This window comes from Mustela putorius, unplaced genomic scaffold (assembly GCF_011764305.1).
Source record: "Mustela putorius furo isolate JIRA1106 unplaced genomic scaffold, ASM1176430v1.1 tig00003907_pilon_pilon_pilon:0A:0A:0A:0A, whole genome shotgun sequence".
Taxonomy (NCBI): domain Eukaryota; kingdom Metazoa; phylum Chordata; class Mammalia; order Carnivora; family Mustelidae; genus Mustela; species Mustela putorius.
The window spans coordinates 370448-390574 of NW_025422055.1; the positions used below are offsets into that span (position 1 = coordinate 370448).

The following is a 20127-nucleotide window of genomic DNA, read 5'->3' on the forward strand; positions in this document are numbered from 1 at the left end:
TCTCTCTTTCTTTCTACCTTATCCTTTACTCCTCAGTCGCTGGGGATGTCCTCACCACTAAATGGTAGCACATAAGCCTTTCCAAAGGTTCTCATGTTAAAGAAAATTTGGTTGACAGAAAATTAAAAGATGTTCAATATGCTGGATGAGAAAGAAAGCTATGTGAATTAATACTCTCTAAAACCATTTTACCGTATAATTCCGAACTTCAAGAGAAAATGGTCATGTCTCAGCCCTTAATGAGAAAGGAAAGAGTGTTCACCAGAGCTTAGTTTTCTCCCGGATATGGTAAATACTGTGCCGTACTTAACCTCTTGATCACAGTCCTCTTCTGGTTGAAATTATTTAAGTTCATAGGTGTGGGCAACTGACATTAATTAAGTGGCATTCTAGAGCAGTTGAAGCAAAGCTTATTTTTGTGCTCTATTTTCATTTCTTCAGGTAGCACTGAGCTTCCATTTGGGTCTTTTCCAAACCTAAGTCCTAGGCTCTACAAATATGAGTCTGAGTGGAGTAACTTTGTCTGCATTCTAGAAATAAGCTTCTTTACAAAATGTATTGGCTAGGAATACAGACCATGATAATCTTCAGGCTCTCTGAAAGAAAGGCACATTAGACCTGATATTGATCTAATTGAGATTCTGAGTTTGTGAGAGAACCACAGTAACCCTGTGGAAAACAGATGCCCAGACTGTGCTGAAAGCAGTCGCATTACAGGCGGGCTCTGGCTTCCCCTAGGGTGCATGCTGAGTAGGGAACATTCTATTTTTTCTTTGGATTTAAAGGGGTTCAATAATTGATTTTAGGGTGTTTTAATTCCTTTGGATTTTAGTGTCTTTGGATTTTAACTTACATGGGAATTTAGTTTTCCAATTAAGTTTCTCTAATGGCTTCCCCAGGCTTCAAATAAGAATGAGATTTATAATTATATTTGAGTATCTCTGTGGTGTTGGCGTTCTTTGGAGTATCTTTATAATGTTACATAATCTTAATATAGAATTTTGGATGAAACATAGCTCACAACATGGCTGGGCATAGTTTAGGAAGTGTGAGAGAATTGGAATGAATTTTCAGTTTGGAGGGAATCATCTTAGAGTTAAAGCTATTTTTTTTCTGACTCATTTCGGCATCTTCTGGGGACAGAATCTACACTAACCCCAAGACATCAGGAGCCCCGGTTGATGGTGGGGTTTTGACTTCATGAAGTCCTGTAACTGTCCTGATAAACTTCAATGAGAATGCTCATACTGCGTATTGAACATAGGTTTAGTAATTTAGTTGAATGGTTTAAAAGTAAAGCTAAAACCAATCTAGATGGAGAGTGTGGAAGTTTTCTCTCCTCTTATTCTCTAGTAAATTTCCCTTCGAGTCAGTCTTCCCAGGTGCCCATGTAGTTACTCTGTGTGGGATGTTCCTGCTGTGACTGAGATCATAGGGCCTGCCGTGTGCAGACCACACACCAGATGGGCTGTATGCTGTTATCCTGTAAACTATCTGCCAGCATGTTCTTTCCAGAATGACCAGACTGTAGCCAAACTCTTTGCAACATCTCTACCCGACCTTGGTTTTGTTTGTTTTGTTTTCAGATAAATTCACTGAAGACGCAAAGCCCTCCAGTAAAGTGAAAGCATTTTTCTCTGATGAAGTATCTCCTAATGTTTCTGAATTCTATTACATCACACTAAAATTATTATAAAAGATCTGTTACCTGAGAGATGACCATGTAAAGAGGACTTGTGTCAGATATGCAATGAAGTCACTGACCCAACATATAGTTTCTACTGCCCTTTTGAGTGTTTTAAAGTGTGCTCATCCTAGATTACCAATGCCATCAGGCACATGATTTTATGCATTTTTTAAAGATTTATTTATTTATTTAACACACACACACACACACACACAGAGAACACAGATAGGGAGAGTGGTAGAGGGAGAGGGAAAAGTAGGCTCCCTGCTGAGCAAGGAGCTCATAGGCCCTGATCCCAGTACCCTGGGATCATGACCTGAGCCGAAATTAGATGCCTAATCAACTGAGCCACCCAGGCACTCAATCTTGTGCACTTTTTAATTAATTAATTTATTTCCACACTTACAGCAGACCACTTCCTAAGTCAGCCTAATAAAATCAGCAGAGAGTGTGATCAGCAAGAACTGTAAAATATTTTGAAGAATGAGATAACAGTGGATAACACTTTTTCCTAATGTAGAATGATTTAATAATAGGTCATCAAACTCTGAAGTTTTTTAAAATGTGAGTTTATCTCATGGAAACCATTGTTCTTCTAAGTGTAGTCCACTTTCCTTAGCTTCCTCAAATGCAGATTTCCCTAACTCATTGTACCCTTTCTAAGTGGTATTTTCCAGTTCATTTCCCCTTCTAAAGCAGTACTGACTGGGAGTAGGCAGTGGGTTACTGTCATGAACCCCTTGTATTAGAGAAACTTCTGGCCCTCCTTATGTTGTTCAACTCTTGCAAGGCAAGCAGTTCTTGGGGGTATGTCCAAGTATGTATCTTGCTCTCTTCCAGGCCTTACACATGGTGATTGGACCCCAGAACTCCCTAACAATATACTCTAAGCCTGCTTCCTGGACCTGCCCAGTTCACTTCTAAGGACACGTTTTTGTTTTTAAAATTTTTCTGAGAGGTGGAAGGATAAGAAAAGGGCATGCAATTATGTATAAGAGAAGAAGAAAAGAACAACCAAGGTGTGGTGGTAGTGGCTGAAATGCTTTATCTGTGCTCCTGGCATATGCCCCACAAAATTTAGAGTGGGGTCCATTTAAAACACATATTAAGGAAGACTGCAAATTAGTACAGGTTGAGCCAAACTTTGTAGGTTTTTGTTGTTAGAATATTGTTTTTTATTAATTTCCAAAAATCCTATTGACACCCAACATTGTATTAAATTGTGACAGTAATTCAATAATCATTTTATTTGTGAATAATTGTTTTCTTACTTTGCAGCATATAGGGTAAAAAATAACTTAAATATTGTAAGATGTTCTTGCTGATGTATTTTGGTACATAATGGAAATCATAAATGCAATCTAGATCATTCTTCACTTTGCTATTATTGATACTAAAGTCAAATTACCATATTTTTGTTGCCTATCTGTTTAATATTTCTCTGTTTTGTGTCCAGTAGTTTTGCACTCCCTTAAATAAAAAATTAAAAATATATCAATGTCATCTGCTAACTCAGTGTTCTTTCTTACATTCCAGAAAACTTGAGAAGGCATTCTAAATAAGCTCGGACCCAGTTCCTGTTCTTTAGGGGCTCTAGTGTTAATCCTTCATAGTGAGGTAGTAACATAATTGACTTTCTTTCATTTCATTGTGGATAGAGCTGCCTTTTTCACTCCTATCTCCATCTATTCCATACTGAATAAATTCTCCAATAATGGAACATGAAAATAATAATCTGTTAAAAGTCTAACTTGTTCACATTTTTTTTTGCATTGCCACAGTAATTACTCCACTGATATGTAAAAACCTTTATGCCAATCCAACACTTAAACAACTTCCTATTGTTGGTTCTATAGCTCTTTAATGTTATCACAAATTGTTTTTGGCCTGCAAATTTGAATTTGTGAGTCAGACATGAGAAAAGCTTTTTTCTCTGCATCTGAAATTTGGAATTTTTTAATGAGAATGCACATATTTTCCTTCAACTGGGGAAAATTAAATTTTGGTAATACACATATCATCCTTGAATTTTCCTATAAAGTAAAAAGTTTTCCACTGATCACAATTTTTACATTACTTATTACAAATTTAGCTAAAGATAGGGAGAGGGTGGTTGGGTTATGGACATTGGGGAAGGTATGTGCTATGGTAAGTGTGAAATGTATAAACCTGGCGATTCACAGACCTGTACCCCTGGGGCTAATAACACATTATATGTTAATAAAAACTAAAAAAGAAAAAAAAAGTTAAACATATGACATACATACCCATTCATTCTTCTTAAATTCATGATGAAAATGTGTGCCTCTTCATTTGCAAACCTCAATTCTTGAAATTAAATGTAAACTATGCATGACCATAAATACAAAAAGCTAAAAATAAACTATGCTGTGTTGCTTGTCTAGATTATACACTGAAAAAGATAACTGAAAAAGTAATATATTTGCTACTGTTTTGCGAAGAACACTAGTGAAAGTAATTAATTTTGAGAAAAATAATGTATCACATTACTAATTAGAAATATTCTAAGTAATTCATCATGGATTGCATGAAATGCTCTTATATAAAATTATACTGACATTTTGTAACTGAATATGGCTTCTAGTTCATTCTTCATTTATTCACAAATATTTCCTGAAAAACTTTTATGAAAAATACACTTCCAGTGTTTTAACAAAGATACCAAAACTAGCTAAGTTCTGATTTTAACCATAAAGAAACTAGTTTTGTTTGTGTGAGTGTGTGTTATAAGTAGCTTCTCCAAAGGTAGAAAGTAGTTTAATTTTACATCTCTACATATATAAGAATATATGTATAAAAAATACCAATTTATTTTAATTTTATTTCATTTTATAGATGCTTATTGAAATTATAATGGATTATACATATTTAATAATATATACAATATTAAATCTATATTTTTACATACACAGTTATCTATATATATTCATAAACCATAATTTTATTTAAGCTTATCTAAGATTAATTTAATATCTATGAGATTCCAGGTAATGTGCTAAGTACTTTTTTTTTTAAAGATTTTATTTATTTATTTGACAGACAGAGATCACAAGCAGGCAGAGAGGCAGGCAGAGAGAGAGAGAGGAGGAAGCAGGCTCCCCGCCGAGCAGAGGGCCAAACATGGGGTTCGATCCCAGGACCCTGGGACCATGACCTGGGCCAAAGGCAGAGGTTTAACCCACTGAGCCACCCAGGTGCCTCTGTGCTAAGTACTTTTTATATATTATTACATTTATTATCTTATTTGACCCTCAAAAAAACTTATAAAAAAACCCAAATTCTAAATGAGAAAATTTATAGAGAAAATGAACAATATATGATTTTTACTTTTTCTCAATTTAAATAAATAATACTTAACATTCATCTCCTAATTAACAAGGGCCATAGAACACAAATCCTATGGATAAACTCACAGTATAGGTAAAACTAATGACTCAAGTTGTTGAAAAAATCTGTTTCATCAAAATTAAATCCAATATTTAGAAAAAAATAGATGATTAAGTTTACCACTGTGAATGATATGAATGGGGAACGAATAGTTTTCCTTATGACAGATACTTTCTACTCATATCCAAGATAATTCACAATATAGGCATTGAAAAATTCCCAAATATTAATTCATATGTAAGTTTACTCAATAATGTATAATAGTATTTAAACTAACAGTTATAAGGTTTCAACTACGTGCTGAAACTTTTCTAGACACTTCCGTGCATAATCATAGTTAATCCTCACATAAGCCTAATTAGATGAGTGCTCTTGATTGTCCCTCACTTAAGGAAAAGGGAAATAAGACTTAAACTAATGAGCTAATTTACCTACACTACCTAGGTAGTGTGACCTAATCACACGGCGTTATGATTTGATATTTTAACTGACCAAAAAAGAGAATGAAGGTACTTCCCATTCGACAACAATAACATCAACAAACTACACAAAGAACAAACAAACCAAAAAGCATTTCCAATAAAAGTTACACTTTTTCAGCATGTATTTAGCATGTGCCCTTTGCTGATTGAACTAAGTGATTATTGCCTTATCAGGCCCCCCATAAATAAAATAAATCTTTCATTTATTTAAATCATCGGACCATTAAATTCTCTATTTTGGGACAAAGGCTTATATTTATCCCCCATTAAATTTGTCCAACCTGTGCACTTTTTTTATTGGCTATGAAGCTTGATTTTTTCATTTAAATTCTGTTATTTAAATAACTTAGTCATTTGGTTTTTGAGGAGACAAGACTTTCTTTCCATCTTGCAACAATGTAGTTTATATTGCTTACAATGCATTTGCAAGCAATGACCATATTCTCATATAGATTTATCCAAAAATAGAAAATTTCACATACAATGGGATGTATAACAGAATGACAATAGCAAGTGAAAGTAGTACCTTTATTTTAAATTAAGCATTTATTAGCTGGATAATATTCAATGAATTATTTAACCTTCATGATTAATTTTCAATACATATGAAATGATGCCTACTTCTCAGATCTTTTTTATAGATACAATGAGCTGAAAAAATAAAATAAATAGATGTGTGATTCATGATAAGAGAATAATATATATCAGCTCTCCTTTTAAGTCTGTACACAAATACAACAAAAAAATACACAAATATAAAATAAATCACATCTATGATCACTTAATATTATGATGGCATTAATTATATTGTTTATATAATATGATAAACATCATATGATGTATCATATAAATCATATATGGTGCTGTATATTATTTATTAGCATTTTATGTTAACATTTATATATAACATTTATATATACATATATATAAGATTTATATATTATATATTTATATGATTATATATATAGTATCTTCCACATTACGAATTTTCAAGGAAAAATTTAAAACCTTATTTATTAAAAATTATACTGGGGTAATAATGTTCTACCATGCCTGTGAGAGGATAGAAATGTACATAATAAAACAGAAAGATTACCACATAGAAACCAAGATAAGTAACAACGCCTCTGTAGGTAAACCATAAGCCCAACAGCTGTGTGCTCTAAGTCATCCTATGAAAGCATTGCTGCTTCATTTTCCTGAGAGAATATTTAATTGAAAACCAAATAAACCCAAAAAATGACATTCAGTTCTTTCCTCCTAAGGATTCATGAGAATTACATCATGAAAATTACCACTTAATTCCCCTGATTTTGAATTGTAGAGAAGAGATTTGGGGGCAAGATTAAAAAATACATATTTTGGTTAATCAGAAATTATTTCTTGCTAAGGTCTGAAGGTCTGGGAGGAGGGGTTTATATCAGATGTAGCAGCAGTTAAACTTCTCAGAGAGGGAGTTTATCCTTCATCAAGTTGATTCCAATTTATCACTTTCTCTTTACCCTCCTGAGGACCTCATCCCCTGTGGTACTGGTGTCTTACTCTAAATTTTAGAGTAAATCTCTTCTTTAAACTTTAAAGAAGAGAAAGGAGATGGTAAGAAGATAAGTAGAGAAGAAAAGTTGTCTGTGCTTTTCATGAGATTTTAGCTGTTCTTTGAAGATACCAACCATCCTGTGCTATGGGCAGATTTCCTACGAACTACAATCTAAGATCCAGGAAGGCAGAATATTTCTCCTGGTTTGCCCACTACTATCTCTCCAGTGCCTAGAACTAGAGATAGCTGTGTCTGGCACACGGCTGATACTCCACACAAGACTTTGAATAGTTTGAACAAGCAACTGTATGAACCTCAATGACTTCTGACTTAGGAATTCCCTACTGTTTTGCTTGGAAGGGAGATAGGACCACCTGGTTTTACTATGTGTCTAAACAATGCCTGTTTGCTCTGCAATTTGAGCATAACAACGTTTGCCCCCTGGCTGTCATTGTGGGCTTCTGCCTTGCAGTTAGGTTTGCTTGCTTACGCTCATCCATATCAGGTCCCTAGTTGTTTTAATCCTAGGATGGAACAACACATGGATCAAGGCTCTTCATGACAGACAAAAGACTCTGCCCTATTTAAAGAAAAGATATATTAAAGGATATAGAAAATGGTTCAGGATTGAAGGAAAGGGCTGTATATTGAGCTCTTAGAAACAACTTATAAAATCCCACCACAGACCTGTAGTAACAAAAGGCTCACTATCTCTGTGACTATTAGGATAAATACATAAGGAAGCTGTCACCCTAGTTGCTGGGTTCAGAACCACACTACCTTCATCATTGTCTGTGAAAGAATAGTTCTTTCCCCTAAACCATGCTTACTTTATAATAAGGATTTCATAAAAGGCCATGCTGGTATGAAATGTGATGGGAAGAACCTAAAACATATCCAGAGACGAACTGTAAGGAAATCTGGGAAATGTAGTTTTTAATTTACTGGATTATGTAAAAAGTCTATAAAAAGAAAGTATGCTAATTGGTGTTTGAAATGGTTGTTGAGTGAACAATTCATGGTATCCACCACAAAGCATTTGCAAACTTTTAAGATATAATAAGGCTATTCATTAACACTTCCAAAAGAATAAAAAGTTGTTGGTGGGTTTTTTTTTTTTTTTTGGTTGTTGTTTTTCATTTTGTTTTGTTTTGTTTTGCTGAAATATATGCAAATGTAAAAAATGTTTGAATTCACATAAACCAAAATGGCAATGATGGTCATTTTTAGATAGATGGATTGACAGCCAAATCTATTCATTTTAAGTATATAAAATTCTTCTGAGGGTTATATTAATTAATATGTGGAAAGCAATGAGCAGAAGAACTACAATAAGGAAGTACTCATAAATGTTACATATATGTAGTTAAGATAAGTCAAGTGAAGAACTTTACACAGGGCCTGGCACTTATCATTATTATTATTATTTTAAATTTAAATTTAATTAATTAACATTTGGTATATTAGCCAGCAAAGAAACTTGGTATCTTACCATTTGTAATGACATGGGTGGCACTTATTATTTATACAACAATCATGAATTACTGTAATTATTTTTCACTCTCTGAATGTGACTTTCAAAATGACCGTGCATTAACATTATAAAAAGAAAAAATATCATTGTTTTTCTCTGCATCTGTCTCTTATATACATATGCGGTTCTTCTACCCTAGAAGCAAGTTTAGAAACATGTACCTTTCCATGAAACATGAACAGAGAGGCTATAAACAAGAGAACTGTGCAGTTGCTATATTTTACATCACTTGCACCCCAGAAGAGAACCAAGAGGAAAAGAAAAACATTCTGAATGATGATGATGGTGGTGGCAGTGGTGGTAGAGTTAAAAATATTTATTGGGTAGGTTTTTCCAAACCCCTACTATTCTAACTACTCTAAGAGACAATTTTCCCTGCATGTCCCATTTCTGCATGTCTTGAAAAAAGAGACACTCTGGGTTTGTTTTTTATTTTGTTTTGTTTTTATTCCAGACTTTCTTTTCAGGAATTTTGTAAATAACTGATCCTAGCTATGCTGAGTCTAAACCCTGTGATAGATCTTTTAAAAAGTGTTACACAAATCAGTAGTTTTCAAAATGTTCTTATAATTTTAGTGCTCTGAATCAAAATAACTGTTTCCTGAAAGGTCTGTGATGGGGGAAAATAGATCCTTGATCAAATACAATGAAAATGCTCAATGATGCAAAGATAGGTATCACTAAAGGACTATGTAAAAATTTTGTAATATCAAAATGCATATTTGACCAAAATTGTCTCTTATTTTTCAGGGTCTACTGGATAAGGATTCCATGCACCAAGAATTGAAGAAACAATGATATTATTTTTGTAGGATGGCATGAATTTTCCAATAAAAATACTTATATCTAGCTATCTAAGTAATTGAAAAATATTACCCATATAAAAATTAAAACTACAAAATGCATCTTATAATTATTTAAAAGGGACATTATTTAGCCTTTAACATAATAAGTAAAACTCCAAATTGACTTATCTATCACAGTTTTAGACAAAGAATTATATGTCTATTTCACCTCATAGGAGTCACTGAGTATAAAATCACAAAGTAACAACTTATTTTATATAAAATCTCTAACTTTATAATTAAAAAATCAAATAATCACAAAATACTTAACATATTATTACAATAATGGGAAGAAAGAAGAAATGTATATTTTATTTATTTTTTTAAGATTTTATTTATTTTACAGAGAGAAAGAGATCACAAGTAGGCAGAGAGAGGGGGGAAGCAGGCTCCCTGCTGAGCAGAGAGCCCGATGTATGGCTCGATCCCAGGACCTTGAGATTATGACCTGAGCCAAGGCAGAGGCTTAACCCACTGAGCCACCCAGGTGCCCCAAAACATATATTTTAAAAACTAAGTAAATATAGTTTCTTTAATAAAGTCAAATTTCATGCTTATAGAATGTGAGGAAACAAAGTAAAAAGGAAAACTGATAGTTTTTCTTTGGGAGATAAAGCAGGGATTTTGGCCAAAAAAGATATGTAATGTTCAAAACAATTTCAAGAATTACTCTTTCACTAAGGCGACCCATTGCAGCTAAGTGAAGTGACTTCGTTAAACTAAATAAATGAAACCATCAACACATTTTGGTTAATGTTACTTCATTTATCTTGAAACATGGCATTCAACTGTTTCAGACTGTGGAATTTTTTTTAAAAGACTTCAGAAACATTTAGATCTGCAAAGTCTAAATAATAAAAATATTTTGTGTTGGTAATTGAAAAAATCAATGTTGAGATGTTAGTGTACAGGTAATTAAAATATTGAGTTATATAAAGAAAAACCTGAACAAAATTAATTTGATATTACATTCATCATTAGATTATTATTTTTTTTAATTATTGTATTTACAAAATTAGATGCAAGTGTTCTGGGTTGTTTTCCCAATATCAACAAAGGGATTATGCCTCCATTTCTTTTAGTTAGTAATGCCTCCTGGTGGGCAAAGTGAGTGGCAAAATTAATCACCCTGAAACCAAAATAAATGATCTATTGGACAAGATGATTTATTAGTATCCTTCTAAAAGCTAGAGAATGTATGCAAAATGGGGAGAGGGGTGATGTGTTTCACATAATATAAAATGAGCCCTTCATGGCATAAATGAGAAATAGATAGAGAATCAGATACTTTCTGACACCTCCTTTGGGTGATGATAATAGCATCATTAGGTATTGAAGTGGTATGTCTTCCTGTTTGCCATGGCAGGAGGACATGCACCATAATCATTTCAAATTGTACCGAGTTGGTCAAATGGAATTTAAAGAATTGAATAACAAATATCATCTTAATTCCCTGAGAAAAGTTGTTACTCATATTGAAATCTATACTAATTAAAAGCTATTTAGTAGGATATTTGGGAGCATGATTTAGATTATTTACAATAAATATATATATATCTATTAATTTATATTTTTCAATAGAGTTATACATTAGAATTGAAATTGTTTTATTTTTGAAAGTTTGTCAAAGTAAGGAATGCTATCATGATGATAGTAATTTAGCTTCTAGAATTTGCATCTATGTATTATTATTTTTATTTTGAAACTCACATTATCACAAAACACCACTCAGATAAAGAATTATGACCATTTTTAATAATACAAAATCATAAATGTAACAACTTCATCTAATAAAATCATTAAAGTATGGCATAGTGACTAGAAATTACATTTTTAATTTATCTCTTTTTCAGTAGTCATTTCATACTTATACATTTTTTGGGTGTAAAATGAAATGGATTGAAATATGTGATATGCCCATATTAATAATTAAAGAGTTGTTAGTCAATTATAAACTAAGAAGTGGTCCATATATGACATTGATATTTTGCAACAAGGTAACGTATAATCATTCATGAGAATACATTTGTCCCCTTAATTTTAAAAGTGCATTTTTAATAAAATAGAGTAAAAATAGAATTTTTTGATATCATTCAGTTGCTGTGTTATAACATGTCAGGCATACCTCAGAGATACAGTGGGTTAGTTTCCAGACCATCCACAATAAAGCAAATAAATGTTACAGTAAAGTCAGTCAAATTAATTTTTTAATTCCCCAGTTCAAGCAAAAGTCATGTTTACACCATACTCTTTATTACACTGCACTGTTTATTAACAGTGCAATAGCATGTCTGAAGAAACAATGTACATATTTTAATTAAAAAATAGTTTGTTGGGCACCTAGGTGGCTCAGTTGGATAAGCATCTGGCTTTGGCTCAGGTCATGATCCCAGGGTCCTAGGTTTGAGTACCATATCGGACTCCCTGATCAGCAGGAAGTCTGCCTCTGCCTCTCCCCCTCCTCCCTCCTCATGCTCTCTCTCTTTCTTTCAAATAAATAAACGCAATCTTTAAAAAAAAAAAAATAGTTTGTTGCTAAAAAAATACTAAATCATCTGAGCTTTCAGTGAGTTGTGATCACTGATCGCAGATCACCATAACAAATATAATAATCATGAAAAAATTTGACATACTACAAGAATCACCAAAATGCTACACAGAGTGAGCAAAGGCTGTTGGAAAAATGGTGCCAATAGACTTGATCAATACAGGGTTGCTCTAAACCTTTAATTCGTAAAAAAACAAAACAAAACAAAAAACAATATCTGTGAAGCACAAAGTGAAGTGTAATAAAACAAACAATGTATATTCTATTATAAAAATATTATCACTCTTGTACATGTTTTTATAGCATTTAATTATTTTTCAATAATTATTATCACCAGATTGCTGTAAGTCCACTAGCCTGGGGTTTATCCAGCATTACTCTTTGCCAAAAAACAAACAAATAAACAAAATAATCCTTTGGTTGACATTTTCTAGAAGTGAGTTTTCCTGCCTTTTAGATACTTAAAACTTCTAGGACTATAACTGTTGAAAACAATAGACAAAACCCAAAGTTTTTGTAAATCCTACAATTATTTGTCTTGGCAATAGCTTTATAAACTGAATACCAAAAAACCTAACATTCATTCGTATGATATTGTAATTCATTAAAAATACAGCAACTCTGAATTTCTATAGTGGTAACAGTCTCCATTTCAAGCATTAGTATTGTACTGGCTATATCTTATTTCCTAAACAGAAAGATATCTAACATTTAGAGGGAGTCCCATAAAAGTCTGAGATAAAAGAATTACCATCTTTCAGTTTTATATGATAGTTTCATTTGTTAATGAATGTGTCTAGTAACTTTCAGGAATACAAATTTGAAGGTCTATTCCTACCCAATAACTGTTCTTGACTAGTTACCTAACCTGGAAGAAGTGAGTTAATGTCAATGTATGTCAGGAGCTCTGCAAGATTATTCTAGTGAAAAGAGCTCTGAATAGTCAAGCAACTCAGGTTAGGAGTTTATTAGCATTTCAATTATATATATATAGATATACACCCACACATACATATAAATACACACATACATACATATATATACACACACATATATGTACATATATATTTTTTATTTTTATATATCTATGTGTATATATATGGCACAGATATATAGAAATAATATAATATAATATAAATATAATATACATTAGATAGAATACATAACAAAATACATGTATAATATATATAACATGGATACACACATACACACACATATATATACACACATACACACACACACATACACATATATTATTTCTCTATCTATATATCTATATATCCCTGCATGTATCAGATCACTTTCAGTGCCCTCGATTGGCAATTTGGAAATAAAAGAGAATCTGAATGCATGGTTGTATAAAAGTAAATAGCATGTGTGTGTGTGTGTGTGTGTGTGTGTGTGTGTTTACATGTAAAAACTACAGGCTCCATAGTATTTTAATATCATTTATTGTCCCAAACACACATCTTTTATTTGATTAGGTATGATCTTAGCATAATAGTGTTCTTCCTTGGGGTGCTTGGGTGGCTCAGTGGGTTAAGCCACTGCCTTCGGCTCAGGTCATGATCTCAGGGTCCTGGGATCCGAGTCCTACATCGGGCTCTCTGCTCAGCAGGGAGCCTGCTTCCTCCTCTCTCTCTCTGCCTGACTCTCTGCCTACTTGTGATCCCTCTCTCTGTCAAATAAATAAATAAAATCTTTAAAAAATAGTGATCTTCCTTGTTCACTATATACAAGAATGTATGTATGTACCATAGGGAGAACAATTGTGCAGCTTACCTTTTCCTTATATACAAATGTATAAGACATAATATTTGCCGTGTAGAACCTATTTAGAATTAAGAATTTTGAAAGATGTTTGTAATAATAGCATTGTCCAGTGTCTTTATGGAAGTATAAGCATTAGAATTTTATATATGTGAAAGGACATTTGATGTCATAGGGTATGTTTTGTTAATATTAACTAAAAAAGAGAAATTACTTCTGGAGGATTAAGTCATTTGTCAAAGATCACAAGCATTTATTGCACAAGCTGGCACAATTCTCATCCCCTAGAACATTACTATACCACATTTATTATTATCAAAATCTTCTTAATGTTACAAAGCCCCGAAAAGTATTTATACAAAATGGCAGTAGGGGAAATATTTGTAACACCATACGATCAAAGAAAAATAGTGTATAAATAATAAAATTCATATATATCAAATCCATGAAAATGTCAAAAACATTGCTATATTTGGTAAAATGGTTAAATAAAACATGACCCATTTAAAAATAGGACAAAATGATAATATTGGTCTGAATTATTTACTTTGGATGTGATGTCTCAATGTGCTGGCATGTTTGAATGCTAAATCTTACCTTATAATATGTGTTTGAGGATTACAATGAGGTAATATATGTAAAAAGCTCAGTCCAGTGTCTGACTGTCGGGGTCGCGCCCCTAAGATGGCGCCAGCTACATAGCCAGAGCAGCACGGACAGCCTAAAAAACATCCGCCCTGGCCACACGACCTCGGGCTCGTCACATGAACACCGCATGCCACCACTGCCTACGAGCCCCAGATACCTCCTGTTCACGTAAACACCTCTGTGATTGGCTGTACCTCCTGTTCACGTGAACACCTCTGTGATTGGCTGTATACCTCCTGTTCACGTGAACACCTCTGTGATTGGCTGTTATGCCCTATATAAGGCAAGGGAACTTCCCCCGCACAGGAAGGAGAAAGAGAGGGAGAAAGATCGACCAGGGAATAAACGAGAGCTTGCACATGGACCTGTGTGTGTGGTTGCGTCATCTCTGTGGGCAGGGAGAGAGCGACATCTGATATCTAGTAGATACTTAACAAAAAATAGATGTCAATAGCATGTGCTATGGTAAAAAAAAAAAAAATGTCAATAATATACCATATAAGTGACCAATAATATACCATATAAGTGACCAACTTTTGTCTCCTAAGATGTGACTAACAACGTAAGAGGAATATATTTTATTATCACTTCTGAATGAGAAGAGCGGAGAGTCTCCCTTGAAAAGAGAGGAAGGGAAATTGTCATTATAAAAGAACTGAATCTTTTTGGTGAAGGAACAAACATTCTCTTAATGACAGAGCGACAGGTAAGTAGATACTCAGGAGCACACTACAGCATAATCATATGCAGACTTTCCATAGTGATATTATCCTTCTGACTATAGTATTTTGAATTATTTTTTGGAAAATTAAAAACTTGATTAAGCTGACAGAATTTTTAAGCTTTTTGTAAAATAAGAATCATTTCAATTTTTGTCAAGAACTGTTACTGTTTTATCACTGAGATGATCTCAAATATAATGATGATCACTGAAATGATCTTAAATATAAATGAATAAACAAATCACAAATTAAAATACTCCCCTGAGAAATATTTGTAGAGATAACTGACTTGTGCTCCTTATATTAGAACTATTCTTCAAAGGAAATTATTTCCTAATAGTATCTTTCAAATTCTTTTTTTTTTTTAATTTTTTTTTTAGATTTTATTTATTTATTTGACAGAGAGAGATTACAAGTAGACAGAGAGGCAGGCAGAGAGAGAGAGAGAGAGAGGGAAGCAGGCTCCCTGCTGAGCAGAGAGCCCGATACGGGACTCGATCACAGGACCCTGAGATCATGACCTGAGCTGAAGGCAGCGGATTAACCCACTGAGCCACCCAGGCACACCAGTATCTTTCAAATTCTTAATGGATTTTAAAACATAATATATTTGTAATATCACTGAAAAGCAATGTGAAATAGATAGCTTTCTGAATAGTTGGTCATTCTTCTAAACTTGTTAGGACTATCTTTATTTTCCTGCTATAATTGTCAATGTAAACTTAATAATGGACATCCTAACAACCATAAACTTCAAAACTGTGTGCTAATTACAGGTTGGGCTCTAACTCATTTAACAACATGAAAATCAATTGAGAATTCGATGGTTTACTAACTATTGAACCAAAATTTATTTTGTTAGTTGAATTCCATATATATATAATTCCAAACATTTCAATGTATATTTCCATGTACACAGAGGAAAGACTGGTCAATTTTCATTGGACTTCTTTGTGCATTAATGTGATTTCAGGTCACTGGTACAATGAAGTTGGGATTGCTGTCATAAGCAGGAATAGGTACAGAATGCAGAAAATTAGATGGTTAAAGACTTCCTTTGCATACCTTGCTAACTATGTACTAAATGTGTTCTGATCAGGAAGTCTAGGGAATTATTACTTGAGAATTCATTATTAATGTCAAGTGAAAACATAACTCACGTTTCAATCATTAGTTACCAAAATATGTACAATACTTCATTTTCAGAATTTTTCTCATCTATGAATGGATAAGCTCTTGCTTTTATTCTTTTTTTAAAAAATATTGACATTTAAAGACTTTCTAAAAGATTTTATTTAATGATTTATGTGGGTGAGAACAAGAGCATAAGCAGGAGGTAAAGGAGAGAGAGAAGCACACTCCCCACTGAACAGGGAGCCTGATATGGTTCTCTATCCCAGGACCCGAGATCATGACCTGAGCTGAAGGCAGACACTTAACCGATTGGACCACCCAGGTGCCCCTAAAGACATTTTTAGTGATCATTTATAGCTTTTAGTAAAACAGCATTTCAAGATGATTTTTATAAGAAGTTAAGAAAAATACTGAGTTTAAGTAGAGTTAGGGAACAGGTCCTGACAAAACGGTATGTCTCTGATTTACTTAGAACTCAGTAGCCTAGAAGCCATAATGTGAGAGTTCTGAAACATGTGTCAGCCACTTAAAAGAAGTGGCAAGCATCATCTTGAAATTTTATTACATTATAAAAGAAAACATGCTCCTAAGCATTAGTTGAAAAAATATAATTTCTACTACTTCAGATGATAGGATTTATATGTCTCAAGACAATATAGCATCAAGAAAAAAGCTATACTAAACTTATTTCAACTATAACAGAATTATAAATATGATTTAAGATTAACCTGAAATACTGGGACCCTTCTTGAGAAGGAAGATGTGTACTCAGTATGCTTAAAATGTATATATCATTTAAATGCACACCATACAGCCCATCTTGGAATAAAATTCCCTTTTGCAAGACAAAGGTATGAATCTTTGAGTTAATATCAGTGCTTTGAGGATAAATAAGTGCAATAATTTCACATATAAAATAACAAGACATACTTCAGTTCACTGAAAAAGAACACACACAGTTTGGGAATTCCTGGAAGGGCAGTGTTACATAATTCATTTGAATAAAATATACCTAGCAAAATAAAAATGTATGTCTTTTTACATTTTTCAGTGATATAGGCACACACAGATGATCGAACATGGAGAACAAATTGTGTAATTCAGTTGGTTGCAGAGAAATGTGCAGAGATTATGTTCAGATTTGTTATTAATAAGCAAGACTGATATTGTCAATTTAGAGACCCACAAAAAAATAACTGCCTTTCATCTTTTCAGAAGTATGTGTAAATTTGGTAACTTTTTTTATTATTTTGGTTTGTTTTAGTTTTGTAGAACTCTAAAAAAAAAAAAGTAAAAAGTAAAAATAAACCTAACTTTCTATGAAAAACAGGATGCAATGAAATAGGGAAATCATCCTTCATTCCATAGTCAGGCCTGTGACTAAATACTACCAGAAAGGGATAGATGGGTGAGGATATCCAACTAGTACAATAAGAAGGGCCAGGACATGAAGGGAGAGCCCAGAAGGATTAACCAAGGAAAAAATTGTTAAATTTCACTATATAATCAGCAGGCACACAAATTAATGAAGTATTTTGCTATATGATATAATCTATCTAGAGCAATTTATTATCTCAACAATAAACATCAAAACATAATAATGTCATTGTGGGGAAAACTGTTTCCCTATGTCTGACTAGACTTGACTATGCCATTTAGCTACCATCAAATTTTAACATTTATTGTCTTTCTTTTTCATAGAAAATAAAATGAGATAGCAGTGACTAAATACTTGGTTTTCCATGAGACATATTTTTTAAAGTTTATCTTCTAAATCCTAGATAAAACAGAATACTAATTCTTATGGACAATACCTATCGAGGAATTCCACGAGAAAAACTCAGAGTTAAGAAAAAATTATGTTGAAATTTCCAATAGCACTATATGAAGAAAGGAAATCTCAGTGGAGGATGCTCAGTGACCTTGAAGGATTCCCAAAAGGCTCACAATGGCTTTAAAACCACATTGAAGATTTTGATTTCTTAATGTTTTCTCATTTTTAGCTATATTTTCAAAGCTAAATAAATTTTTTTCTTCTTTTATCCTTATATGAATTTATGAAACTATGATCTTAAAACAGTCATTGCTTACCTTTGATTCTTGAACTGTCTTGACTCTTTTCCTGCTGGAATTAAAAAGAAATAGGTCAAAATCTCTGAGTATGTGATCAACAGCATGATACAACAGATCATGGTAACTAAAGACTTGTCAAGATATTTTGTTCTACATATACCCTGGAGTCACTCTAACACAAATCTCAACTTAAAAAAACACTTATGTCCAATCTTTTATCAGAGTAGAAATCATTCTTACTGTACACATACTTCTTAAGAAACAAATACATTAATATGGATTCAAAATAAACGGTAATGAATATTAAATAATCATGCCTCTCAAATGCCTTAATCCATTTCATTTAATTTCAACAGATATTGAGTGATGTCTTCAGAATTTACTTTCAACATCTCTGCATTGAAATTGTTGGTGAGGAAAAAGGTTTAAGGGCAAACAGTGGACGACTCACTAAAAGACCACAAAAGACATTTCAACTGCCTTCCTTCACTTTAAGAATTGGTCCCTCCTCACTACTTGAAGGCTAAAGTTGACAACAATTCTATTATTTATTCAAAGACTGCTTCAGTCAGACCTGTCTTTCAATTTGACATACTCCTTATTAGTTACCAGGCAACCCCAAAAGAATTAGCTTGCTTTCAAGTTTTTAAGTAGAAATTGTGCTCTCTATACCTTCTCAATTAATATTCAAGCACAGTTTGCTCTGTGTATGTTTCAGGGCCTCACACTAAAAATAATTATGAAACGTATTTCTAATAAAATATGACAGATATATATAAATAGAACTTCAGAATTGTATAAATGCCAATAAATATTGATACAATTTATGAAAATAGTGAAAAATACAAAGAATTTATTTTGCTGCAAGCATTAATCTCAGAGTCAGACTTGAGAACAAAAATGCATATTGACAAATGTATATTTATGGAACACACGTATCCAATGTATGATTCTATTAAACTCTAATACTTTGTGTGCTACTTCACTTGTGCTAATTTACCTAGCTTTTGTTTTGGCTCCTGTACTGTCCTTTGTTAATTAATTTATTTTTCCAGTCCTGATTTATTTTTAATTTAGAGTAACTGTTGTTCATTAAAACTAAAATTTAAATATAAATTACTTGATTTAAAAATAAATTATCCATTCATGATATACAATAAGAAAACTTAAGCTTTCCAAAGAGATATTTACTAATAAAAACAAAAAAAAAAACCCTTCTCTCTGTCCTCTCTCCTTTTCTTTCATCATTCATTCATTCACTCATTTAGTCATTTATCCTTTGAATAAATATGTATAGATTGCTCTTATGTGCCAGAAACTTCTCCAGGTGATCAGGCTACAAAGGATGAACAACACAAAAATGAAATGAAATAAAACCAAAAAATAAATAAATAAAACAAAACAAATCCAAAAAAGTGTCCTTAAAGTAGCATACTGCATAAATGTTCAAAAATTCTATTTAGGAAAAAGATCTAACATAGAAGGTAGTTTTAGAGTAAGTGATTGCAATTTTACATGGTTCTACATGACAAAATGACTTTTTTATGTTTCAAGTTTTTATTCAAATTTTAGTTAGTTAATATATACTGTATTAATTAGGTTCAGGAGTTGAATTGAGTGGTTCATCACTTACATATAACACCCAGTGATCATCACAAGTGCCTTCCTTAATATCCTTCACCCATTTAGCTTATTCCCCTGCCCACCTCCCCTCCAGCAATCTTCAGTTTGTTCTCTGT

At 32.8% G+C, this 20127-nt stretch overlaps 1 protein-coding gene across 2 annotated transcripts in view; it reads right to left on the minus strand.

Annotated features, from left to right (window-relative positions):
* The window catches only part of LOC101687418 (follistatin-related protein 5), a 484818-nt gene that overhangs the window by 339855 nt on the left and 124836 nt on the right, over positions 1-20127 (minus strand). Inside the window, exon 3 of one of the 2 annotated variants that reach the window (XM_045068434.1) lies at positions 18407-18437. In XM_045068434.1, the coding sequence (XP_044924369.1) occupies positions 18407-18437 (31 nt within the window). Of the gene's footprint in view, positions 1-18406; positions 18441-20127 lie in introns of both variants that reach the window. The other variant, XM_045068433.1, reaches the window with a different exon arrangement.